The sequence below is a fragment of the Schistocerca serialis genome, chromosome 9 (genome assembly GCF_023864345.2).
Source record: "Schistocerca serialis cubense isolate TAMUIC-IGC-003099 chromosome 9, iqSchSeri2.2, whole genome shotgun sequence".
In the NCBI taxonomy this organism is placed as follows: domain Eukaryota; kingdom Metazoa; phylum Arthropoda; class Insecta; order Orthoptera; family Acrididae; genus Schistocerca; species Schistocerca serialis.
Window position 1 is genome coordinate 280,411,920 of NC_064646.1, and position 27,261 is coordinate 280,439,180.

The following is a 27,261-nucleotide window of genomic DNA, read 5'->3' on the forward strand; positions in this document are numbered from 1 at the left end:
GTCAAGACCCTGGTATGTTGGTAGTCCATTTCGTGATTTTCGGACAAACAGTGCTCTGTGACCGCCGACTTGTTGATGTACCTAAGTCGAGTGTGCTACCGATGTTCTCGGCAACGATCTTCGATGGTGCGCACTCTCTGTCCAATGTAAGTCTTTCCACATTGACACTGAATCTGGTATATGCCGGCCTTCAGCAAACCGAGATCTTCTTTGACACCTCCCAATAGTGCTTGTGTTTTATTGGGTGGGCAAAAGACAGTTCCTACTAGGTATTTCCTCAATATGCGTCCTATTTTCCCCGATAGTGCGCCAGTATACGGTATATAGGCGGTGGCTATCTCTTCCTCCGTGACATCTTCCGTCTCCACAAGCTGTACTTTAGAGGTGGGGCAGAGAGCGCACCTGATCAGGCATTCCGAGTACACGTTTTTCCGGAATACAGTTTTGAGGTGTTCCAGTTCTTGGGGCAGACTCTCTGCGTCATAGATGGTGCGCGCCACGTGCACCAGTGTTTTAGGCACCTCATTCCTCTGCTAAGGGTGGTGGCAGCTATCCGCACGCAAATACAGATCGGTGTGCGTTTTCTTCCTGTATACACCGTGGCCCAAGGACCATCCGCTCTTCTTTTGATCATGACGACCAGGAATGGTAATCTTCCTTCTGCTTAGGTCTCCATAGTGGTCCAGGGTGCCATTCGCTCTTCTTTTGGCCATGACGTACAAGAATGGTAATCTTCCTTCTGCTTCGGTCTCCATTCATTCAACTTACTGTGAAGATGAAGCAGGATATTTATGTCAAGATTGCCGGTTACCAGTTGATGCACTTTCACCTACATCTTCATGATGATTATGCTGTGATGATTCCCACCTTCCAAGATCGCAACAGCCGTGTATTAACAGGGCAGCATGCATCCGGTCCTGCTTTAACGAACACTCAGGTGTGTTACCAAAGCACGACTGATGCGCGAAGTTCAATTAAAAATATCTGGGACTATTTCTAAGAGCTTTTGCAACGCAATAATCGCCATCCAGGTAACTTGGTATCTCTAAAATCTCTAATGACCAAAAAATGGCTTCAGATAGATGTGGCATACTCGAACAAATCAATGGACTCTCTTCCTCTGCAAACTGAGGCCAAACGGAGAGGGTGAAATGTAGTAGTTTACAAGAAAACCGCCTTTCGGCTGCAGCTCGTTAATTTTAATTTTATTTATTCACATTGACATGTTTCGCCATTTTAGCAGGGCATCTTCACACGGTGTCCTGGAATATTACATGGTATTTTCTCGTTCTCACACAATGGTTATATTTAAATCGTTCATGGATGTTTTTTGTAATAAAATGGAAAGTTACTCACACACACACACACACACACACACACACACACACACACACATACAGTCACACAAATTTTCTATACGTTCGGCACTACGTTTTCCTGTTACGGGAGGGAATTTGCATCACTGATCAACAGTTTTGAAATTTCAGCTCGCCGAGAGATTTCTGATTCTGGAGTTGCGTCCATGTAGTTTTGGTGCTGACAGTGTTCGCGACTGCGCCATTCGGCTCTGCAGTGGCTTTTGCAGCTGACGTCCTCTTACTTTTTGTCGCGACCCTCGACAATGACCGTCTGTCACTATCAGTCAACGCACACTTTAATCCGCGTTCTGACATAGCGGAAGATGTTTATACTATTTCCCTGTAATAGGTATATAACATGTATACGGTGTGTCTTGAAACACCAGATACTTCGGCTTCCTGGGAGCAACAGCAATACGATCACCAAGGATATGTTTATCTTCGAATTCACTTCGCTGCTACACGATGCTCTCATAACTATGCAGAACGATGTTGTGACCACGACTGACACTTGCAACGTATTCAGGACAATGCACTGCCACCCTTTTCTGGTCATGTCCACCAGTGTAACCCGCACGCTTGGCCAGCACTCATTTATGTTCAGGCGTTCATTTCTCCAGGTATTTCCATATTTTTGTCCATTCCCTGAACAAACAAAAATATGTGAAAGCAAAAAGTAGGAAAGCCGGCTACACTTACAAAAGAAATGGTACTGTAGACACAGAAAACGGCTGTTAAAGAGTTGTGTTACGAAAACACAGTAACGCTACAAAAAATTGGTTGCTTTAAACCGGTTTGCCACGTGATGACAGTCTGCTTGATTTTCAAATAATTAAACGCGCACCTTTAAGTGCATTTCCATTTTATTGCAAAAGACTTCCATGAGCTCTTTTAAAAGCTATAACCAATATGCAACAACGAAAACCTCATGCAATATCCAGCTACTCACTGAAGTTGCCTGGCAAGAAAGCGAAACGCGCGTAGGTGTATAAATAAAACAAAAAAGTTAGTGTGCAGTATGCAAAAGGCGTTTTTCTTATAAACTACTGCAGTTTCTAGGCAGCTGCTGCAGAGTTGATGCAGCAAGAATCTTTTTCATTATGAATAAATCTGCTCCATTTGTATTTGACAGATTCTTTGTTTGGATAAAGTCGTACGCCCTCGGTGTTAGTTCTGGAGGCTGACACTCTATTACATATGTACGAGGGTAATCCCAAAAGTAAGGTCTCCTGTTTTTTTTATAAGTACATAGACCTGTTTATTTCTACAATGGTTTACATCAGTTTACAGCTTGAACATTTAGCTATTTTTCGACATAATCGCCATATCTGTCGATGCATTTTTGTAGACGCTGTGGCAGTTTTTGTACGCCCATGTCATATCAGCTCGCCGCCAGGCTGTTCAGAAAGTTATGAACCTCTTCTTTCACCTCGTCGTAGGAGCTGAATCGCTTTCCGGCCAAATGTTCTTTTAACCTAGAGAACAGATGATAGTCACTGGGCGGCAAGTCAGGGCTATAGGGTGGGTGGATGATTATGTTCCACTGAAACTGTTGCAGGAGAGCAACGGTTTGCCGAGCGATGTGTGGGCGAGCGTTGTCATGGAGAATGTGCTACACCCTTGCTCAACAGTCCTCTTCTCCGGTTCTGAATTGCCCGTTTGAGTCTTTTCAGAGTCTCACAGTACCTGTCAGCGTTAATTGTGGTCCCAGTGGGCATAAAGTCGATCAACAATACCCCTTTCCGATCCCAAAAAACGGTTGTCATGACTTTACCGGCAGACTGTGTTTGTTTGAATTTCCGCGGCTTTGGCGAAGAAGGATACCGCCACTGCCGTGATTGTTACTTGGTCTCAAAGTTGTCCTGTCCGGCTGCAAGGCGGTGAAGAAATGCGCGAGAAGCATCAACTCGTTGCTTCATGTGGTCCTCAGTCAGCATGCATGGCACCCATCTTGCGCACACCTTCCGGTAGTTTAATGTTTCCGTTAAAATTCTGTGAGCGGTGCTTCGGGAAACCTGAGGAACAAACGTGCAGAGATCATCCAGGATAATCCGCCGATCTTCACGCATGCTTTGCTCGACCTTCAACATTGTCTCCTCATAAATTGACTGTCTCTCGCTCCTTTGTTCGTCGTGAATTTCGGTTGGACCAGCTGCAAACTCTCTACACGACTTACGAACATTTTTGACATCCCTGCACGACTCACCATACACTTACGTCAATTGGAGATGGATTTCATTCGGCGCAGTGACCCTTGCGCTAAAAACCGAATATCTGCGTACAATTCGCGCTTGGCGGTAACATCCAACGGGAGCTCCATTCTCAACGGCTGCCAAGCCAAGACTGAGCGCCTCAGCGCGGCGTGCGTATGTTTACACACAGCGCGTGAAGCAATCTTCATAACAGTGTGACCAACTGCCACACAGTGTTCTGTACTTATATAAAAAAAAAAAATAGGAGACCTTACTTTTGGGATTACCGTCGTATATTGAGACGGCTCGAGGCGGCTCGCGATGCAGTCTGCTCACCAGTCTTACTGGGCGTTCACGACTTGCGGTGGGCTGGGTGCTTACATGGTAACCAACTTTTGAGGTTCACAAGCTGATATTCTACGGCATTTATGCCTTAATTTTACTGTCTTCAGCTTATGCTACATGTCGGGCCGTTCGCACTTGGATCGTAGGTTACGTTAGTCTGGCAGTGAGTGTTCATTTGTTGATTCATTCCTGTTTTTCTCGTATAGGGTCTGTTTACCTAATGTGCTACTGTTTCAGTGAAAGGACCTTTCCATGCCTCACCCGCAAAGGATTTCTCTTTCTAGTCAATAATTTTCTGGATTGTTTTACGTGACTGGTACGATTTTCTTGAACGCAATCAAGGTATGCTTGATGTTCATTTGTGTGGACAGTTTTCATTCAGTTAATTTTGTGCAGTGTGGTTTCCTTTGTTTATTTCTAGCACTGAAGATGGGATTTACATCCCGAAACCCACGTCGCGTGTACTATTTCATCAAAATTTGTCAAGTACAACTGGACCAGATTTATTCAGCGCGGAATGAAAGCAACAGCTGTGGAAGTCCCACAAAGAGTACATTATACTACACAAGAAATTTGTTGTTAAGATGGTGTCACGCGGTATTACTTTGATGGCTCCAGTGGAAAACTAACTTTTTCCTGGTGTCCAAGTACTTAATACAGGGTGCCCCAAAAAGAATGATCCAATTTTAACTTTTAATAATGAGACAAATGTCACTAGGTAATTGAAACAGCGCTATATGTAATCGGCATGGTCTAGAGTTCCAGAAAAAATTCAAAATGCCGTCCGCGCAACAAAAGGCGTATTGTGTTATTGAATTTAGTCGTACTTAGTCAGTGATCGTAGTTCAGCCGGCGTTTCATATTGGATTTCGTGCTAAACCACCATCAGCAAAGACATTCGACGGTGGCATAAACAATTTGAAGAAATAGGATGCCTCTGTAAAGGCAAAGGTCCGGGCGGCCAATTTGGGATGAATTCGGCTATCGGCTAGATGTCGTCCGTGCAGCCAGTGGAGGACATATTGAATATTTATGGTAAATTTTTATGAACTTCTGTTTTTTCTGAGTAATTTAGTACGCAATTTGTTGGTGTTAAGTCCTTCATCCTAACAAATAATTCTATTTAAAATCGGGTCATTCTTTTTGGGACACCCTGTGTATCAATCCCTCTTACAAGGCATGTGTCTCCGTCAGATGATGAATTAGCTGTGGACAACACCAACAAAAAAGGGCTTAAGTAATAGACTCATCCGACAGATGAGAAGCTAGGTCGAGCTAAGATTTTCATTTTGATTCGTCAAAGAAGCGTCACGAGCAGCCGATCAAGTGACCACCTACCTGTGACTCTGCAAACAGCGGGTGGTTGTTGGACTGGTTCCATGTGGCGAGCGTGCGGTAGAAGGCCTTGGAGCGCACCGCGAAGTAGGCGAACTTGGTGATGGGGTGCAGGAAGAAGAGCACCGTGATGGTGTTGGCCGCCAGCTCGTTGACGTCGCCGGACCGCTGGATGAGGTTGACGGCCATGAGCGCGAACTGCGTCACGACCAGGACGGACACGACCGAGCTGTAGATGGCGCGCAGGGCCGTGAGGCCGCCGCTGTACTCCAGCATCCAGTGGCCCGAGTACTGCACCATGCGGATCAGCGGCCACAGGTCCGCCACCAGCCCGTGCGGCTTCTGCATCTGCACGCGCCAAACACGACCGCTCACACCTCATATTACGTCTGATGCTAGGGCACGTAAAAAAGTAATTAGGTTACCGTATGAACGCTGAAATGGCAGATATTCAGACAAATGATAAGTGAATAGAGAATCTACTAACACTTTTCAGCCGGCTGGAGTGGCCGAGTGGTTCTATGCGCTACAGTCTGGAACCGCGCGACTGCTACGGTCGCAGGTTCGAATCCTGCCTCGAGCATGGATGTGTGTGATGTCCTTAGGTTAGTTAGGTTTAAGTAGTTCTAGGTTCTAGGGGACTGATGACCTCAAAAGTTAAGTCCCATAGTGCTCAGAGCCATTTGAACCATTTTTGAACACTTTTAAACAGTGGAGAGATAATAGGACCAGATCACAGACACTATTTGATTAAAGGTAACCAGATACTAATTGGTGGGCATTAGTATGAGTGGTGTCCACCCTTCGCCTTTGTGACAAACTGTTGCGGATACTTTCGCTGAAGTGACTGGATATCTGTGGACCAACGGCAGCCTGTTCTTTCTCAAGAGCTGACAGCAGAGAAGGTAGCGATATCGCAAACTGCAGTGTGGAGCGAAGACGACGTTCTAACGCATCCCAAAGGTGTTCCATTGAGTTCAGGTTTGGAATCTGGCCCGAACTGTTAGTATCAACAAACCCTGGTTTCACCAATCCTACTTTATGACAGGGTGCAATTTCATGATGATACACTCAATGCCTATTAACTGTTTCTTTACTGTACTCTGTACAAATGCTGTAAAACATGTTCATGTCCTTCCAGCCCTAACCACGAGAAACACACAATACAGAAATAGTATCTCCTCTGTCCTCCACTATTGGCACTACCTATGAAGATAGCTAACGTTCTCAGACATTCGCCAAACACAAACCCTTCTATCGGACTGCTGCAGTGTATTGCATGATTCATCATTCCATATCATGAGGCGTAGCGCCATATAACGATCCTGCCTTGGAGGCGGTTAAGTGGGAGATGTGTCTCAGAGCTGGATAGTGACAGATGGTGACGCGAGACTGGACTTGCACGTCGTTTATGTATCAGCCGATAGAGGACAATATTGGATAGGGGAACTGTGATTTTAGTTTCGATTGTGCCCACTTGAGTGCACTAAAGTAATAGAATGTTTTTCATAAACTGTTCTAGTATATTCATAAAGTTTTTTTGTGTCTTTTTGCGTATGTAAAATGTTATAAATGTGTTTTAGCAGTATGAGTGATGCGTGAGTGTGGCTTAAGGTAATTATGAAGATAATTGTTTAACGAGTTATGTAGTAGGATTTAGTGTGGGAACATTTCGAAGAAGTATGGATATGGACAAAGGGGATTTTTGTAGAATAGATTTGTAAAGTAAGTTGATGGTAAAGGGAAAGTTAGTTCAGATATAAATAACAATACTAAATAACTTTTTTGCATAAGCAAAGCTTCAGCATATTAGATAATTACGTCGGTAAAAAGTGCAGTCGTTAGGTTTACTATTTTGCGATTGGTTATTGATGAAAAGCGCGGACTGACGCGGGAGAATGTTGTTTTGCTATTGGCTGTTGAGTAAACTGACCAATGGTAAAGCAATATTCTTCGCGCGCCTTTCTCTGCTGGTAGAGAAAGAGTATTCAACAGAAGAGTGGGAGCCTAGCCATGAAACAGTTCGGACGTGTGTAGTAGTAGTTCCGATGGAAACGATAAGTTGCCCGATCTAGCAGTGTTTCATACATCAAAAGTGTGGTGAAGTGACGGCATAATTATTCCGATTGGCGTGTAGAAATTTCGGAATTTTTAAGTGAATTTTATGACGAGAAAAGACATATATTCCGCGTGGCGTATTGAGCAGGTCGGTGGATAAAAACTGTGATGCATTAGGTACCGACAGACTTAATATTTGGCGAGCATTCTCAATCAAAAAAATCAGTATTTTTGTAGCTATTACGTTTTCGGGAAATGCAACACCATAAACTTGCTAACGTGAGTGAAAGAGATTGTGAGCGACTGTGTTAAGACTAGCACGGGCTTGACAGTGATACTTGTTCACCTAAGTTTCAGAATATATTAATTGAGGACAAAATTTCCAACCTTTCATTCCGTGTGAAAACTTTCTCCCGAAAAGTAGATTAGTGACTTTAATTGCAGCCTGGTTCACGTCGAAGTACAGTAGGTTTCGCTCGGCTTCCCTACTGATGATATGCTGAGACAATGTTCACAGGTAGGTGCAGGTTCGTCGTAAAGGGACGGAAAGAACCGCGCCGCCGCAATGACTCATGCTCTTGTGGCGTTACTCTTTACACCACATTGAGCATCGCTCAGCATTGACTGCAGGAATTTGTGGTTTATCCTAATTTCTTGCGAATTTTTAGAACCACACTTTGTAGTGCTCAACGATTCCTGCAGTCAGTACGGAAGGTCTGCCTGGTCTCGATTTAGTAGTGGTTGCTCCATCACAGTCACACCACAAGTCGACTGGGGCAGCTTTTAAGGGCTGAAATCTCCCTGGTGGATTTGTTACTTAGATGATATCCAATGAATAGTCCACCTTTCTGAGCTACCCAAACTGGTGCTGCTGTTTCCCTACTGAGAACACAATACTCCTCCCCTCATTTTATACTGTAAGATCCGCGTGTCGTGACATCTGGTGGTCAATTTCGTAATACAGAGGGCGTGTTCGGACACTTTTGTCCAAATGTGAGACTTCGCGGAGATTATGCGAAAGAACTAGCGGTTGTTTACCATAGGTCGTTGGGGCAACGTAGGGTACCGTTTTCGAGAAGTATCGTTGTTCTGACGCTCGTAACTATAGGTCTGTATCGCTGACGCTAATGTGGTGTAGAATCATGGAATAAGTGTTAGGTGCATGCAATGTGACGGTACTAGAGATCGGAAATATCAGCTATCACAAGTAAACTATCAATCAATACAGATCCTGCAAACAGAGATCTTGCGAAACTCGTTTCGCTCTATTCGTTCTTGAGATCCAGAGCACCATAGATAAATGCTCTTAGGTTGATGCCCTCTTGTTCACGTCCGGAAGGCATTCATTACTGTTCCGTATTGTTGATTACTAAAAAAAAATACGATCTCACCGAGTATTGGACCAGATTTGTGATTGGATAGATTGTTAACGGAACAAGATCGAAAGATATATAAGGCTGTTACTGTTTACACTTTATATTAATGACTTAACGCGTAACTTCGGAGACTGTTGGAGGCTATTCGTGGACACTGTTGGTGTTGCAATGCCAGAGACAGTAGCGAAGCGTATGAAGACCTGCAGAGGATCAACGATTCGTGGAGGGACTGAAAATATGCCATGGACGTAAATAAATGTTACGACTGCTCGTGAACAGGTGAAAATGTTCACTTCTGTTTGATGACACTATTGGAAACAAATCACTGGAAACAGTAACTACAGAAAAATTCTTAGGAGTTGCCATCCTGAGCGTCCTAAAGTGAAACGATAATGTAAAAGAAGTAGCAGGTAATTCAGATGTCAAACTGTGATGATTTGGAGAATATTGAGGTAACGTAATTCATACACGAAAGAAATGGCTAACCATATTAAAAAAACACCGTTTATAGAGTGTCATTTTTCAGCCTATATCCCTTACGAAGTCCGCCCCGATAGCTGAGTGATCATCGCGGCGGTCTGTCACGGCCAGATTCGATTCCCGGCTGGGTCGGAGATTTTCTTCGCTCAGGGACTGGGTGTTGTGTTGTTCTCATTATCATTTCATCATTATCATCAGTGGAAGGCAACGGGAAAATACCACTGGAATCACTTCCCTAGACGCTCATGCGGTGGATCTCTCTGACGACGCTCCCCTATGAAAGGACCTGCCGTAAGGCAGAACACAAAGTTTTAGTTTCCCTTACAAAGAAGGATAAACGGAAGAAATAGAGGAGATCCAACGAAGAGTGGCACGTTTCGTCACATGACCGTTTCCTCTGCGCGCATGCATTACTGAGCCGCTGAACTAACTCCAGTGGCAGATAGGCGTTGTGTGTTGCGGAGAGACTGAAATTACGAGAGCGTTTAAAGAATGGAAGTATGAAACGTTCTACGTACCAAAACTGACATGGGTCAGGAGAATCCAGAAACGATGTATGTCTCTTTGTATATAACTTACACGCATCCAAAAGACTGAGAAGATATTCTGATACCACAGAATTATTCTAGTCACTTAGTCATTGAAAAAAATATGAAATTTAGAAAATAAATAATTTATTAAGAAATATTTAGGTGCCAATAAGTAGGTTTTTGTTTGAAGTGTCATTAATACTGAGGCAGTACCTCTTCTCTGTGGTAATACAAGAACATACATAGCAGTAATATTTTAACTGGTAGGCAGTACGTCTTCTTTGTGGTAATACAAGTACATACACAGCAGTAATATTTAAACTGGTAGAACAGTAGCCATAAACCATTTCTCAAATATTTTAAATTTTTTTCAAGAGAAGAGCAAAATTGAACTCAAGAAAAAGAAATCAGTATTGACTTCGGTTTCTTACACACCTCCGTTCTTGAGATCAAATTTTGCAACGTTTACTGTAGAACTGAGTGTGCTGTTGAGGAAGAAATGGCAACGTCATCAACGAGTCTTTCTGTTTCGCAGCTGATAAACATGAATGGTCTTCCAGGTCCAGCACGCATGGGATTATCACCATGGTCTTTCTTCTTTTGAATACATTCACATTTTCTATCCTTCTGTTTCAGAGAAAGAATTTTAATAGCTGTTTGACGTGGACGAGGCACTTTTATCGTGCGCTATTTCAGCACTATCTTTAAAATCAAAGAAGCCACTGGAATTACAGCGAATATAAATAGAGATTTTGTAGAACAAAGGCCTTGCTTACCTTTCTTTATTTCTCTGTAATTGCAAAACCTCTGTCATACCTACGCCCGCTCACCTAAAACTTGTGTGATATTTCTGTAAACTGTCCCAGGCTTATCAGAAACATGTCACTTAGTACTTGATACGTCTCGCGAATTGACAACGGTTCAAATATCAGAAAAAATTAGATCTCAAATATAGCTTCACCAACAATCTTTCTTAACACGCGCCATTCCTGAATAGAACAGCTAAGGGGGGGATAAAGACAGCACTACCGGAAGTACCCTTTACTACACACCGTAGGGTGATTGTTGAGTACATATATATAGACGCAGGTGTGCGTTACAACACAATTTGCCTTCAATTTTTCTTGAGAGTACGCCACGCCAATACCATATCAGGAAAAATGTGAGAAACTTGGTTGTAGCTTTGGATGAGCGCATAAGCGGGGCAGAATATATTGTCGCCACGTGTAGGAAAACATCCGCTTGCCGCTATGCCCTCCAGATGTTTCGAAATCTCTTTCCACAGGACGTGAAACATAAACTTGTGCAATCATTTCTTCTGCCGAACTTGCACTATTGCGATGTAATACGAGGAGGTGCTGAAAAGTAACGCCTCGCAGTTTTTTGCCCTGTTCTCTATATTCGGTCGACTTCCCCTCTTCGCTAACGCTAGCTACAACCCTCCGTCGTTAGAGCGTTCCGAACTGTGGCGTGCAACATGGCGGGGAGTAGCTTAACTATATTCGAGGTTAAAAAACATCAGTCAAGTTTCTAATCGTAGAAAACTGAAACCACGAATTCGAATAGTGCGATCACTCATGGAGCATCCTCTCCTTCATCATGCCGATGTCAGACCGCACACAAGCGCTGCGACATCTGCAACAATGTAACGAATTACTTCACTGTCATCGATCATCCACCATGCCGTACCGATACGGCTCCATCCGATTTTAATTCGTTTCTAAAACTTAAAGAACACCTTCGAGAGCGTCACTGTCATGGTTATGCAGCGGTGAAAGCGGAGGTGAGGTTGTGGCTCTGTCAACAAAGTCAAACATTCTACAGCGAAGAATTGATAAACTGCTTTCTCTTTGGGAGAAATGTGTTCGAGGTCAGAGTTGCCATGTTGAGAAATAAATATGTAGACCCTTTTAGGGCGCCCTCGTCTGTTTGAGCTAACCATGAATGCCTGTGAGCGTTACATTTGGAACATTGTCAGTTTGAGAATGTCAGTCTTTTATTCTCCCAGTTCGGATAGCTGCGGCCAGACCAGTAACATACTCATGATATACTATGCCTACTTCTTTGGCTCTTTACTGTGTATGCACGCCAGTATACCACACCAGAGATAAGAACCAATCATCTCACTTCCTTCCGTGTTGTTGCCATCCGCCTCTGGAAAAAGGTACCCTTACGCTGCACTCTAGGCTTAATTCTGTATCATATCATATTTAAGAAGAAATTGAAGCACTGCCTATTATAAGTCTCACAATTCTTACCCCACCCCCCACCCAAAAAAGTCTCGGCCAGTGTCTATCTGTGGAACAGTAAATATAATGTTTCCCTTTTCTCCCAGTTACTCTTCGATTCCTATTCGTTGCTCAACCACACACGTCGCTTTCTTCCCGCATTACATTACTTGAGTCTTATCAGAATTAAGTCGGTTGATGCTGCGGGAATTAGATTAGGAAATGAGACACTTAAAGTAGTAAAGGATTTTTGCTATTTGGGGAGCAAAATAACTGATGATGGTCGAAGCAGAGAGGATATAAAATGTAGACTGGAAATGGCGCGTTTCTGAAGAAGAGAAATTTGTTAACATCGAGTATTGATTTAAGTGTCAGGAAGTCGTTTCTGAAAGTATTTGTATGGAGTGTAACCATGTATGGAAGTGAAACATGGACGATAACTAGTTTGGACAAGAAGAGAATAGAAGCTTTCGAAATGTGGTGCTACAGAAGAATGCTGAATATTAGATGGGTAGATCACATAACTAATGAGGAAGTATTGAATAGAATGGGGGAGAAGATGAGTTTGTGGCACAACTTGACTAGAAGAAGGGATCGGTTGGTAGGACATGTTCTGAGGCATCAAGGGATCACCAATTTAGTACTGGAGGGCAGCATGGAGGGTAAAAATCGTAGAGGGAGACCAAGAGATGAATACACTTAGCAGATTTAGAAGGATGTAGGCTGCAGCAGGTACTGGGAGATGAAGAGGCTTGCACAGGATAGAGTAGCAATGAGAGCTGCATCAAACCAGTCTCAGGACTGAAGACCACAACAACAACATCAGAATTTTACTTCTGTCAATTCTTCCAACTCTTCCGTCACGTCCATTGGTGCCAGTGATCTGAATTGAAACCTACTTGACTGTAATGTCTTTGTTCTAGTTTCCATGTACTTAAATAAATTATATTTTTGCCACTGTTGCTGTTTTTACACTACAACATCATAGTTATTTCTAAATGTAAGATTCCACCTTAGATGTGAAACCTCTTATTACGCAGGATGTCCAAGGAGGAATGGTCAGAATTCAGGGCGATGACAGGAATGATATCTCAAAGCAACAAATTCTAGTAAGCACGGGCGCTAAAGCTCATGAGCACTTGTTTATCCTGGACACAGTGAAGCAGACCTCTTATAATGAAAGCTATTTGCTTTCCACATTTTGGGAAAAGGTTGGACCTGTTCAGTAGAAAAGATGTGTTTCGCAGTAGCGCAGATGAACAAGTGCTCATCGCTCTTAGGGTATGCGCTTTCTGCCCCATGTTTACTGGACATTTTTATGTTGTTTTGGTCCATACTACCTTCCTCCAAAATTTGGGAAGCAAATAGTTTGTAGCACAAAAGACAGTTTTCGCAGTATTGAAGATGAAGTAGTGCTCATGTGTCTTAAGGTATGCATTTTAGAGCCCATGTTTACTGTAATTTTTTGCTTCGAATGATCGTCCATTTCATATAATTAAATATTGACAATTGCTCCTGGGACACTCTGCATGTATACCGTAACGAACGTAAGGCGAAATATGTAGAATACCTGGTTAGATGTAAAAGAAGGCCTGATAGCTGTAATCCAAGATAAATATAGAAAGGGAACAACTGTCTCATAATAGAACACCAGATGTTAAGGAGATTCTACAACGTGAGTGACCCTGGCAGACCTCCGACAATATTGTCGACGCAGTACCCAAAATGGCGTGGGAGACACGTCGTCATTTGAACCAGTATGCCTTCCTCTGGATTACTAGAATAGCACGGACGTCAGCGGTGACGGCCCACATTAGACATTGCACCGTACCCAAGGGGAATGTCCCCTGCAGCCAGGGGGCGAAGGAGAGGAATGTGAACACAACAACTATATAGTTACATAGAAATCCAGATAATTCCCCAGTGCCCTTTGTATTGCCCGGGGATCCGGCAGTGCACGTATGGACCAGGGTCCAGTGACTGATTGTGAGGAATCTCTGGTGCAAAAATTGTTAAACGGCTGATAGTACCAGTTAGTACGGTAGAAAGAGGGCATTTTCTGCCATAACTCATCATAACAGTAACAGAAATAAAAACGGTATATGTAGTTATATGTAGTTACAGTATTAGTAGTAGTACGGATAGTGACAGTGGTAGAATTAGCGGTCGCATTAATAATTTTGATATTTCCCTTTGTTTTTAACCGTAACGAGTACTGCCTACTATAGAGTACTATGTGACACTTACACATGAGCACGCACGAGCGCGAATTGGAACGGAAAAATGTACTTAGTACTATGTGGAAGACTGATGTAAATTTTCAAATAGCACATGTTTTCTGTACTTAAAGGTATTCCTAATTTCAAGTAGGACGTAGCAGGGGCGCGAGTAAATACCACATCTATTTGTGTGTAGAGAAGCTACCGCAAGATCGTGATGGTATTGATGAAAGGCCACTCTGGGATACATGGAAATGAACAGCGTGTCCTATCAAAGAAGGCATCTCTGCATGACGCTACTAAATATGACAAACTCACTCCCACAGTTATGATACCCATGCTCAGAAAGCGGTCGTCATCGGACTGGCAAGAGGTCTGGTCGATGACGTCTAAAATCAAAGGAAGTCAGTGTGCATTAATTCGTCCCACAGTTCCAAGGGTATCACGGCATAATGAGACACAAAACTTCACGACAGTTATGGCAAGGCTGAAATTTAATCATTGGAAGTTCAACAAACATCCCTGTCGGCTAAAATTAAGCGCCACCCCTCTGTGTGTTTGCGGAGATGAAGAAGATCCGAGCGTCTTCCTACAATGTCCTCGGATCACGTAGTCTTCAGGCTCTTGGCCATCGCTTCCCAAGCAGGCTCCAAACCTTGTTAGCATCCAACGATACAGCAACCTGTATAAAGTACTATATGAGTTCGTCAACAGTATCAACATCCAGATGTAGCTCCCTATCATGCTGATCTGACGCTCTTGGTAATAAGAATGTCAGGGGAAGACCAGATCACAGTTTACCTGACTATACCCCCATGTGCTGCTTAGCAGTACATCCATGTGTCTGAATATTAGTATACCTATATGCATGTTTGTAAAATTTTGTTCTTCTATAATGTTTTCATGTTCTGTCTAGCTGGTACTTCTAGACAAGCACAGTTATTCGATTCTGTGTCCGCTGTTTTCGAAACAATTCTTATAGGACACACAAATGAACATCTTAGTGTTAATTTAGTTACATACTCCTAAAATGGATTGAACTTATAATACCCAAATGTGTACCAACGACCATTTATCACTTTTTATTGTGTTACCAGTAGGATTTTTATAGCATAATAACTATGTGTATGATGTGTTATATTTTCGAATTTTTTACTAGTTTCAGTATACTATTGATGTAAAATATATTTTGTGTCAGAATCGGTCCTTTGTTAAGCCTACATAACTCCGTACCGTGATCCGACTTAAACAAATGTGTTCTCTTCACTGTTAGAACAAACTGTAGTATAACATTTCCAGTGTTGAGGTTGTTGTATGGGCACGTTCCAAACGGCAATAAATTAAAAAGAAGGTATTACATATTTGGAGTTCCATGACATCGTAAAGTTTTTGCTAGTCTAGAAAAAAACTCCAAAGAAGATTCACACTGAGGTGTCACACACGTTAGTGTCCATGCTACAGCACTGCCGAAACTGGGAGTCTCTTTTCGGGATTGGGCATACCATAATCGAAAATGAATTCTGCAGTCAGCACCGCACACCATCAGCAGATCCAGCAACGAGCGATGCAGTCAATAAGCTGATTCTTGGGGAACGGCGAATATCGGCCATAAAGGGAGCCGAAACGCTGGATGCTCCATGGGAGCGTTATACTTTCACTAGAGACAATATCCTAAAATCAGGGACTGTTTCGACAAAGTGTACACCGAAACGTTTGAACATTGAACAGAAGAAGGCACGAGTTGTGATAGAAAGATTTGTATTCGCCAATTTTTATGGTCCAAAGTACATTTTGGGCAGATGCAAGACTGACTTGTGCAATCTGAGTTCACATTTATGATCCGCCAATCAAAGAACAGCCAAGGTCTCATTTCATTATTGACCAGATTATGAAAACTGTCGCAGAAAATCATATAATCTGTTATCACTACCTCACTTTTATTGAATGAAGTGTCTCTATATACAAAAGGACATTTTCTGACTCACTAATTCATCAACACCCAGTCTAAACCGCTAAGAATAGCAAGCTGAAAATTTGGAGATGGTCCTGATCTTCGTGTAAGAAGGGATTTTCTGAAATTCCACCCCAAGGGGATGAAATATGGGATGAAAAGTTTTTTGAAAAATCTTACTATTAAGGCAGTTTTGAATATAGAACTACGAAAATTGGTATTTTGTTTCTCGGCCACAAATGAAGAAATACGAGTTTCAACGTTTTTGGAAATTTAATCTCTGTGGTGGCAAAATAGTGGGTGAAAGTATTTTAAAAAATTAAAACAATATTAAAGAACTACTAAACCATTTATAATGCTACGACTATAAAAATTTGTATTTGACTTGGAGGTTAGGAATAAAGAAAATACATGTTCTAGTATTTTTGGACATTCGTCCACTAAGGGGATGAAATAGTGGATGAAAATTTTTATGATGATATTACATTTTGAAGGTGGTTCACAGCTGAACCTAAAGAAATTCGTATTTTGCTTTTCGGTTAGAAATAGAGAATACATGTTTCATTGTTTATGGACACTGAAGCAATAGTGGGGTAAAATAGAGAATTAAGATTTTTATGGAAATATTTCATTACGAAAGCATTTTTGAACTAAAACCTTAAATTTTGTATTTGACTTCTCGGTCAGAGGTAAGTAATACGTGTTTCAGCATTTTTGGAAATTCAACCCTTGAGGGGGTGAAATAGTGGATGGAAATTTTTATGAAAATATTTCCTCAAGTTTTAAACGTATTTGAAGCTAAATCTATAAATCTTGGTATTTGATCTCTGAAAAAGTTATGTGGGGGAATGAAAGTTTTTATGGATACATCACCACTAGAACTCAAAAGGAAGGATTTATAAATACCTCCGACTGTAGTTACCAGAGTCGCTGTTTGGTCATAAGAGGATTCGGAACAGGCCCTGCTTCTATGGCCTTAATTAGAGTGAAAACTTAGACGATGTTGCATTTTGTGAACATCGTAAAAATAAAATTAGGGGCAAAAAAAAGTAAACAAAAAGATGTATGCAGACTGTACAGTCCACGCGAGCAAAGCAGCAGGCGCTAAGCTAGTTTAATTAAATAAACAGAAAAACAATAACAAAAAGCGTAAATACGCAGGGTTCCACATTCGAGGTCCGGTCTCGCAGGCAGTTTTAATCTGCCATGCAGTTTCAAAACAACGGGCGTTGTGCTACAGAGTGAAAAAATCATTATGGAAGCAATCCCCCAGGCCGTGGCTAAGCCATTTCGTTCTCCAGGTATTCAGAGAGCGTCTGTGAAGTTTACAAAATGGCTCTGAGCACTATGGGACTTAACTGCTGTGGTCATCAGTCCCCTAGAACTTAGAACTACTTAAACCTAACTAACCTAAGGACATCACACACATCCATGCCCGAGGCAGGATTCGAACCTGCGACCGTAGCCGTCGCGCGGTTCCAGACTGTAGAGCCTAGAACCGCTCGGCCACTCTGGCCGGCGTGAAGTTTACAACGTAGGAAAGAGGCACTGTTGGAATGAAGCTGTGCTGACGTCTTGTGAGGCATACCTGCGTAATTAAGTCGCGAAAGGCCACGTTCTAGCGTCTAAATCTGGTCCGACGCACAAACTACATCCGGCAGGAAGTTTTGCAAAGCTATAGATTCAATAGCTCCCTCTCCGCAAAGTAAAAGATATTCAACAAACCACCCACGAAAAATTTAGATTTAAGGAAGGTAGGGGAGCAAGCTGGCTTTAGAGATGGATATTCCACAAAAGAAACATTTGCATGTTGGTGAATGAATGTAGAACGGGGCAAGGAATATGAATCAAATTTTTGCCCTCGGATGATGATTCTAAGAACACTCTTTCACTCAGTTTCAATAAAAACTGTACTGGCAGCCCTTTAGAAACAAAGCATTCATTCTACATACGAAAATGTACTGAAGAATATAAACGTCGACGCTATAGATTACTTTAAAAATTAATCACTATAGTGAGAAACTCAAAATTAACGCGGAAAAGGTATCTCCTACCACGAAAAATATTTTCATCTGTCTCAGAGCAAATTTTCGTACCCATAATTTGAAAAGAAACGAAGAAAGAATACGTGTTACAGGAACTGCATTGCTATGGCAGAGCACAATTGCTATTACGGACGGTGCGAGGTGCAGACATTCTGCAAAGGTTGTTAGGCTGTTACAAAAATGGTTCAAATGGCTCTAAGCACTATGGGACTTAACATCTGAGGTCACCAGTCCCATAGACTTAGAACTACTTAAACCTAACTAATCTAAGGACACCGAAAACATTCATGCCAGAGGCAGGAATCATCTTCGTTTGATTTTTTAAAACCGAACAAGAGAATCATTCCAAAACTGGACATTGATCGGTAGTAAGGAACGAACCCGAGCCAAAGGCTGGGCAGTCTCGCGCGCTATCTTCTACGCTACGAGAATAGCTGACAGTAAGTTTATATGGCGGACCGTTTGAAACTGCGCGCAGCGGCCTGTTTGGCTAAATTCAATGCTAATTGTCTCTGAAATAGTGCAACATATCGAATGTTTTTCTTGACAAATATTTCTCAGCGCAGCCTACCCTGCAACACCCTTACAAGTTTTTCAGACTATTTCTGACCACGCAGTATAGCGCTGCCCCAGCTGATAATTGGGTGTTTTTGATGGCCACTACACTACTTCTGGGTCACGGCTATGCGATATGAATGAGTTTTACTGTTTGGTTTCGTATTTTTATTTACGCCTCATATTTAGACTGTCTACATACAGTAGGGACGCGGTCCGTACAACTGTTTTAAAGGGTGTCCTAGACAATCCTGTGAATCGTCAACCACTGTTCACATCACTCATATTGAGTCACTTTACGTGTGCGATATCTAGTAGAAAAGCAGTGTCACGGATGAGGTAGCTGAAGAGCTAACCAACGCGAGTGAATAATTCGTTGCTTATTCCAATGCATATAAATTGAGCGGCCACTTTTAGTACAGCATTAGATGCTCTGGTAGGTCAGGTTACGAATGTGTTTGGAGAATGAGATTTTCACTCGTGTTTGGAGAAAGTTGAGAGACGTTTATACCGTAGTAATAATAAATCGTTTGATGTCTCGTTACATGCTGTATCATCGTACTATCAAATGCCTCATTATCGTTCTTCTTGTGCAAACAGAATGAATGGATTGAAATGGTGTATCGTTAGAAACGCCTTTCTAATGATCTTGTCACCGGCGGGATGTGGCACCCTTACTTTCTTTCTTTATAACCTTCTTTCTTTACTTTCTTCCCACCTTACTTTCGAGAGCACGTGAAGTTTAGAGCGTATTATTGGAGAAAAGCCACCCAAATATGGAACAATTAAGCACTCACAGTATTCTTTTTGAAGAGACTGGGTGAATATATGGCGTACCTGGTTGCGCTGGTCCGTACGCGCAGAGACTTACTTTCTAGAGAAAATGGGAACTCGTCCGTGAAGAGAACTGCCCTCCAGCGCTCGAGCATTCGAGCCACAAGTGAAATTCTTTCACTTGCTGGCGAAGTAACAGAGCAGGGAGGCGCAGTGGCGAAATACTAAACATCCACTAAGGAGGATGGCAGCTAAAGCCCGCCATCCACATTTTGATTTACCATGATTTCCGTAAATCGCTGAAGACGAGTGTTGCGATGATTTATTTAAAAAGATATGACCGGATTTCTTCCTCTGTCCTTTCCTTGTCTCAGCTTGCACTCCGTCGTTAATGGCCTCGCCGTCGACGAAACCTAAAATCTTCCTTTTTCCCCCAAACACTACAGGTGGGGCATTACGCCAACTTCTGTAACTGTCTTTGTGTTAGAAGTGAACTTCACTGCTATTAAACTTCCTATCAGATTATAACTGTGTGCCGGACCGAGACTCGAACTCGGGACCTTTGCCTTTCGAGGGCAAGTGCTAAGCACAACTCACGCCCCGTCCTCACAGCTTTAATTCCGCCAGTACCTCATTTCCTACCTTCCAAACTTCGCTTAAGCTCTCCTTCAAGGTTCGCAGGAGAGCTTCTACGAAGTTTGGAAGGTAGGAAGCGAGGTACTGGCGGAATTAAAGCTGTGAGGACGGGGCGTGAGTTGTGCTTCGGTAGCTCAGCTGGTAGAGCACTTGCCCGCGAAAGGCAAAGGTCCCGAGTTCGAGTCTCGGTCCGGCATACAGTTGTAATCTGCCAGGAAGTTTCATATCAGCGCACACTCCGGTGTAGAGTGAAAATTTCATTCTACTTCACTGCTATGGTTTGCGGAAGTGTTTACCGTTGGGTATTTCATCTGCTTTCACTTAACAGGATGATAGACAAATATGGAGATGCAATATTTTGTGCCACCCCCAACCCATATGAAGTACGTCACATATTATGATACTAGCAAGCTCACCAATGAAAACCTGTAGATGGAATATCTAAGATCTAGTGCGTATTCTTCCCCATCATGTATAGCTTATAATTTGTGCTATTTTTCCTCCTATGAACTGAAAAAAAAAATATATTTTTAGGCTTCCGTATCACATTCGGTAAAAACAGAAACATTATAGGATCAAATTATTGTCGCTCTGTCTATCCGTCCGTCAGTTAAGACAAAGATATCAAGTTAATATCACATAATAAGGTCTACGGTTGCTTGTCTGAGTAAATAAATGTAAGCTTCTAAGTCAGTGCAATCAAAACATGCGGCCATTTATGTTACATACTTTGTTACTCGCAAGCTCACTCAAGGAAACCTGTAGATGAACTATCTACAGTCATGTCGGACCTGGTGATCTGCCGGTAAAGCGCGTTCCTAGGGCCCGAGAGGTCGCGGAATCGAATCTACCTCGAACCGCCGATTTTTCTGCTTCTTCTTAAGGCACCTTTTCCTGGCGGAGTTTGGCGAGATTGGCGGTCCACGTAGCCGAGCTCTAGACATGGCGTTGCAGCATGGCAGGCATCTTCTGATGCACAACTGAACCGTCTCCAAATGTCCTTCAGCCACGAGTTCCTTCGCCTTCCAAGAGACCTTTTACCTTGCATTTTCCCTTCGATGATGAATCGTAATAACTGGTATCTTTCACCTCTTACAATCTGTCCTAGATATTGAATTTTCCTCTGTTTTATAGCGAATAATATTTTTTTCATCCAAGGAAGGACTTCTGCGTTTGAAATTTTCACCACCCAAGGTATGCACAGCAGTCTGGGATGCAGATACATTTCTAAGCATCAGTTCTTTCCTCTAGATGTTGATCAAGGGACCGGCTTTTTTATCCATAGAGAAAAATGGAGATTTCGTAACAACGAATCATTCCCATTCTCAGCTGCGGACTAGGTTCCAATCCAATAAAATATTTTTTTTAATAATAAATTGTCTCCTGAGCTGTTTCATTCAAGATTTGATCTCTTTGCTGCAGTCTCACTGCTCATCCATCACAGTGTCCAAGTACTTCAGGGAGCATACTTGTTCAATCTTCTTTCCTTTTACTGACAAGATTGCCTGGATTCTTCCCTTGGAGAAGACAGCTTTGGTCTTAGAATTGTTGACAAACAGGCCAAACTCTTCACTGCACTGGACTAAATTCTCTATCAATTGTAGTAGTGAAGGTAGATCACTTGCTACGACAACAGTATAATCTGCACACCTTATATTGTCAATTATCTTTCCATTTATAAAGAAACCGTAACTTGCATTCTCCAGTCTCCCCTGAAAACTGCTTCGGAGTAAACAATAAACAAGAGAGGTGATTGTATACAGCCCTGACGAAAACCTTTACTAATTGTAGTCGCTTCTGATGTTCCTTAGTCAGGTTTTACGTCTGTAGTCTGATTCCAATACAGAGCGCTGATGATGCGTCATTTCAGTGAATACCGATCCATCTCAAAATCTCCACCCTCTTTATATGTGTCATGCAGTCAGGTTCTTTTTTGGAGACAATGAAACAAATGTTTCAAGATTTTTCAATCTTAATTTGAACCTAGCTTTCACCTCTTAACGATGTGAGGAATTGACCAAAACGATATGTGCTGCGGATTCCGCGTTAAATTGTGGGTCCCCTTTCGTCGGTTGGATAAACAGTTTTTCTTCTTCTCCTTCTTCTTTTACACACACACACACACACACCTCTCTCTCTCTCTCTCTCTCTCTCTCTCTATATATATATATATATATATATATATATATATATATATATATATAATACAGACGTGTTTAGTATTTAAACGTTGTTACAAATTTAGTGAAGATTACCAGAAATGTGTTATCACTTTACGTAGCTAAAATTGTAGATCTGGTAAATGGTTGTGGTGGGCTACTTGGTGGCGACCATTTGCAGCCATTTAGAGACTTCATGTTGTCAAACAATGGTGGAATTTTTATGTATGACAATTCACCACGTTACCGGTTTGGAGAACATTCTGGCCAATTCGAGCAGATAGTCCGACATGAATCCCAACGACCATCTATGGGACGTAATTGAGAGTATATTCGTGGACAAAATCCTGCACTGTCAACATTTTTACAATTATGGATGGTTATAGAGACAGCATGGCTCAATATTTCTGCAGGGCACTTGAAACGACTTGTTGAGTCCATGGCACGTCAGTTGATGCACTACGTCGTGCAAAACGAGCTCCGACACGATATTCGAGGTATCTCACGACTTTTGTCACCTCAGTGTATGTATACGGCGTATAATTGGTCTTGGATTAATGTATGACGTTACCATTCAGGTTATATTAACGATACTGTCCATATGATTAATCCATGCGCATTTGATGCGATTGCCTGAAATCTGCATTAGACTGGGTACTGCCATTGTAGCTTCAGTGCAGCAAAGGCAGAGATCTTTTGCGGAAAGTCTGCGACGTAAGAAATTATGAAACCAACGTTGATCAGTTTAATTTAAAAAAAAACAGTGTTGTGAAATAAAATACATCTGTAGTAAGTCTTCAGTCTCACTTTTGTTCCAAGTAAGAAAGAAGGGCAATATCTCCATCCCGAATTTCGAGGTACAGTACGACGTCGACAAATCCAAATCGTCTTTCAGTAGAAAATGCTCCTCAACGACAAGCAACTTTCTATTGTTTTATAAACACGGTCTGCTGTTTAAGATATCAAAATTTAAAGAATTTGTATAAATTAATTAAACGTAAATTTGGTTCCGAATGAAAGTAAAAGTAAATACAACGAAAATAGTGACAACAAATGGGGATGAAAGAATAAAACTAAAGCTGCATGGAAGGAAATGGAATGTGTGCAAGCTGTTAAATGTGTAGGCAGTAGATTATAAAACAGATGGATCGTATTAAATCAACAACAGTAATATTAAGATTATCAATTTGTAGGAAGAAAATGGTTCAAATGGCTCTGAGCACTATGGGACTTAACATCTATGGTCATCAGTCCCCAAGAACTTAGAACTACTTAAGCCCGACTAACCTAAGGACAGAACACAACACCCAGTCATCACGAGGCAGAGAAAATCCCTGACCCCGCCGGGAATCGAACCCGGGAACCCGGGCGCGGGAAGCGAAATCGCTACCGCACGACCACTTTTTTATTTTTTTAAATTATTTTTATAGCACTAAGTGTGCAGAAATCGTAACACAATATTCCCATTCTCCGATGTAAGAAAGACAAAGAAACCTCTTCTCTGAGTAGAAACTGAACACCGATAAAAACTTAACAATTCTTCTTGAATCACACAAATACTTTGGAAGTCGAACACGAGTAATTCTGAACAAAATGTTTTGAAGAAAAAAAAAAGTTTTCGTGTAACATAGAAGTTCCGGAAGCAAGGTAATAGTAAATAATAATACGAAACCAAGTGACTTTTAATTTTCTTCTGTTCGTTCTCGTTCAAGGTGTTGTAGCGATTCCACATATTTAACCAACACCCATTCTTTCAAAAATGATCTTCAGCATGTTGCCGTAGTGATTCTTGTGGTTGCGATACGTGCTGATTTTTGCATATTCACATTTCATGTAAACGCGGAATTCTATCTCGTTTTCCGACCCAAGTTTGTGGGTGACATGACTAACATATTTTCCCAGTAACCAGCTAATGGCGTTGGTTTTTAATTTCGGAAAGTATGTCATGTCTGGTCTCAGGAGGAGCGATGGCGTTATATATTCCGTAGAGGATCTGGTGAGAAAGGCGATTTGTTGCCTGATCCAATTCCAGTTATGCACATTGCCACCACAGGTGAATCTGTGGATGAGTGTATCCACCAGATTGCATTTTCCACAAAGGTGTGTCTGGTTTAAACCGATCCTATGTAGTCTCTCGTTGGTGCTGATGACATTGTTAACTGTTTTGTACCATGCGGAAATAGCGTCTGTAGATAGCCCGGCATAGTTGATGCTTCGCCCTACAGCTTTCCAGTCACAATTTGGGAATTTCGTTTCAATTTTGTTTCTGCCCTCATTTAACTTCCTTTCAAGTATGATGTCGCGCGCTGTGATACGTGTGTTGCTTCTGATTTCGTCACTAAGATAACTTGCGTCGAGGAAAAAATTCCTCACATACTCAGACGGGTATTAATCCTTCGCACATCAATCGGTGCTTGCAGGCTATGGGGTATCACAGCCTCAAAGAGCTTTGCAGTTATACGTTGTGGAAGTTCTCTGAGTATATGGAAAGTCCGTTTGAGTAACAGAGCAGACGCTTTATTGCGAATATTCATCAAACCGAGGCCCCCGTTTCTGACATCCAGTATAACGGTAGTCGCACCAACCCTGAATATGTCTCCTCGCCATAAATAATTGGTAACAGTGGACATGATATCTTTTGCTACTAGTTTAGGGATTGGAAATACCTGCGCAGTGAAATACGCTTTAGACAAAACGCAGGAGTTGATGAATCTGACTTTTTGCACCAGGTCCATAGTTCGATGGATGTTCTCCATTACAGCACCATGAACTTTCCTCCTAGTTTCCGTCCAGTTAAAAGCAGCCATCCTCATCGGACATGCCATTAAGTTTATTCCCAAAGTTTTATGTTTGTTGTCTTGTTTTGCCCATGCCAGTCGGAGATGATCTAGGCCCCGTAGATTCAATATTTTACTTTTGTTTTCATTTGTTGTTGCTCCCCACGCTAGACAATACCTTTGGATTTCTCTTTACAGTGTAACTGTATCCTCCTTATTCCTTGTTACAACGCCCACGTCATCAGCATAAGCTCGTATGACAGTTTTCTCACCACTCAATGTTATGCCTGTTAATCTTGCGTGGACAGTGCGGAGGAAGGGCTCTAAAGATACGGAAAATAAAAACATAGATAAGGGACTGCCCTGTGGAACCCCTCGCCTTATCTGTATGGGTTTAGATGTTTGGCCATTGATTGCTATTTTCGCACTTATACCTGTTGCAATATTTCTTAGCATGTTGACAATCTGGGGGTGGAAAGCCATTCTTGACAGCGTCGCAAAGAGGTATCTATGACTAACGCGGTCAAAAGCTTTGTTGAAATCTATAAAGATTAAAGCTCATTTTACACTTGTCACTGAGGTAATTGCAATGACGTCTCTGTATGCAGATAGACTTTCGAATATCGTTCTGGTCGGAGAACAGGATTGATGATGACTCAATGTTTTGTTGGAAAAGGCAGAGAGTCTTTTGTTGATAATACGCGAAATTATTTTGTAATCAGAATTTAGTAGCGAAAGAGGCCGAAAATTGTTTAAGTTGGTTTTGCCTTTACTCTTAGTAATCAGTACTATTTTACTTTCCTTAATCTCTGCAGGTTCGTTTTTCCGTTCAGGACCTCATTTGCCATGGAAGTGGTCTTGTCCCCAATTATAGACCAGTAGCGGGCATAAAACTCCACAGGGAGGCCATCAAGTCCCGGAGATTTTTTGAGAGGTGAGTTAACGCACTGCCTCATGCACTTCATCTTTAGTAATAGGTGACAGGATGTCAGCGTTGTCTGTTCCCGACATTTGTGGACCTAAAATAGCGAGAAAGTCCTCGAGAGCTGCATATAAGGTTTCATAGTACCTGTGGACTTCGTCCAGTATTTCTTTCTGGCATGCGAGCCTCGTACCAGTATGCGTCTGGACTTCATCAATAAAAGTTTGATGTCTGTTTTTAGCATGCCGCACCAAGTGATACAGAGAAGCTGTTTAATCTGCTACGACTGATGTGGCTATCGATTTAATTTTCAGTCCCTCCATCTGTTGCCGTTCAATGCTTAATAACTTGGGTTTTAGTTTTTTGTTATCATTCAGACGAATTACGTCGTCATGGGCCTGTTGATATAAGTCTCGTAAAACTTTATAATAAAACTCCATTGTATTCCTCAACTCCCTGTGCCTCGCTGCACTAAACTGCATGACAACTTTCCGCAGCCTTGGTTTAGCCCTCCTAGTCCACTAGTCAATGACTGTTGGGTGCTTGTCTACTATGCGGAGGCACATAGTCCACGCTACTCTTATTTCCTGTTCCAGTTATTCGTCAGTTAATTGGCCTCTGAATCGACGTGTTGGCTGTACACTTAAATTAAAGCAAGTTACAAGTGTACGGTGATCGCTAAAATACACGGGAACGGTTTCAACGTTTAATAAATAATTTTGCAAATTTGGTGACACGTAAATTCTATCTATGCTGCGGGGAGTGGGTGGTTATATACGTGAACCCGTCTGCCGTCGGGTGCTGAAGTTCCCACGCATCCTTAAAGTGTAGATCACTTACTAACTTGTTTAACTTTGGCGAGTAGTTGAAATTGGGTTGTTGATCTTTCTGGTTTAAAACACAGTTAAAATTTCCACCTAGTATAAGAGAACACGGATTTTTCCTCAATAAATAAATCAGGTCATCTTGAAAAAACTTCGCACGATCCAATTTGTGGGAATTTCCTGATGGGGCGTAAAGGTTAAGCACTGTCACATCGAAAATTTTTATTCCTATGGCTCTTCCTGATTCTTGTCGTTCGATTTCAGTCACCAGAATGCCTTCCCTTATAAGAATGGCTGTACTGATATTGGCTTCCGTAGAAACATTAACAATTTCAAAAAAGCCTGGGATCCGAAATTCCGTTATCGCAACTTCTTGTAGCAACGCGATATCTGTCCCAGACTGGTACAAGAATTCTTTTAGTGCTGCCAATTTCAAGGGTGACTGTATTTTATTAATGTTAATAGTAGTAATGCTATAAGCTTGCATCACAGACATA

General features: G+C 42.0%; 1 protein-coding gene across 1 annotated transcript in view; it reads right to left on the reverse strand.

Annotated features, from left to right (window-relative positions):
* LOC126419542 (odorant receptor coreceptor) overlaps window positions 1-27,261 on the reverse strand; it is a 340,278-nt gene that overhangs the window by 228,801 nt on the left and 84,216 nt on the right. Inside the window, exon 2 of the mRNA XM_050086732.1 lies at window positions 5,234-5,578. Within this exon, the coding sequence (XP_049942689.1) occupies window positions 5,234-5,578 (345 nt within the window). The remainder of the gene's footprint in view (window positions 1-5,233; window positions 5,579-27,261) is intronic.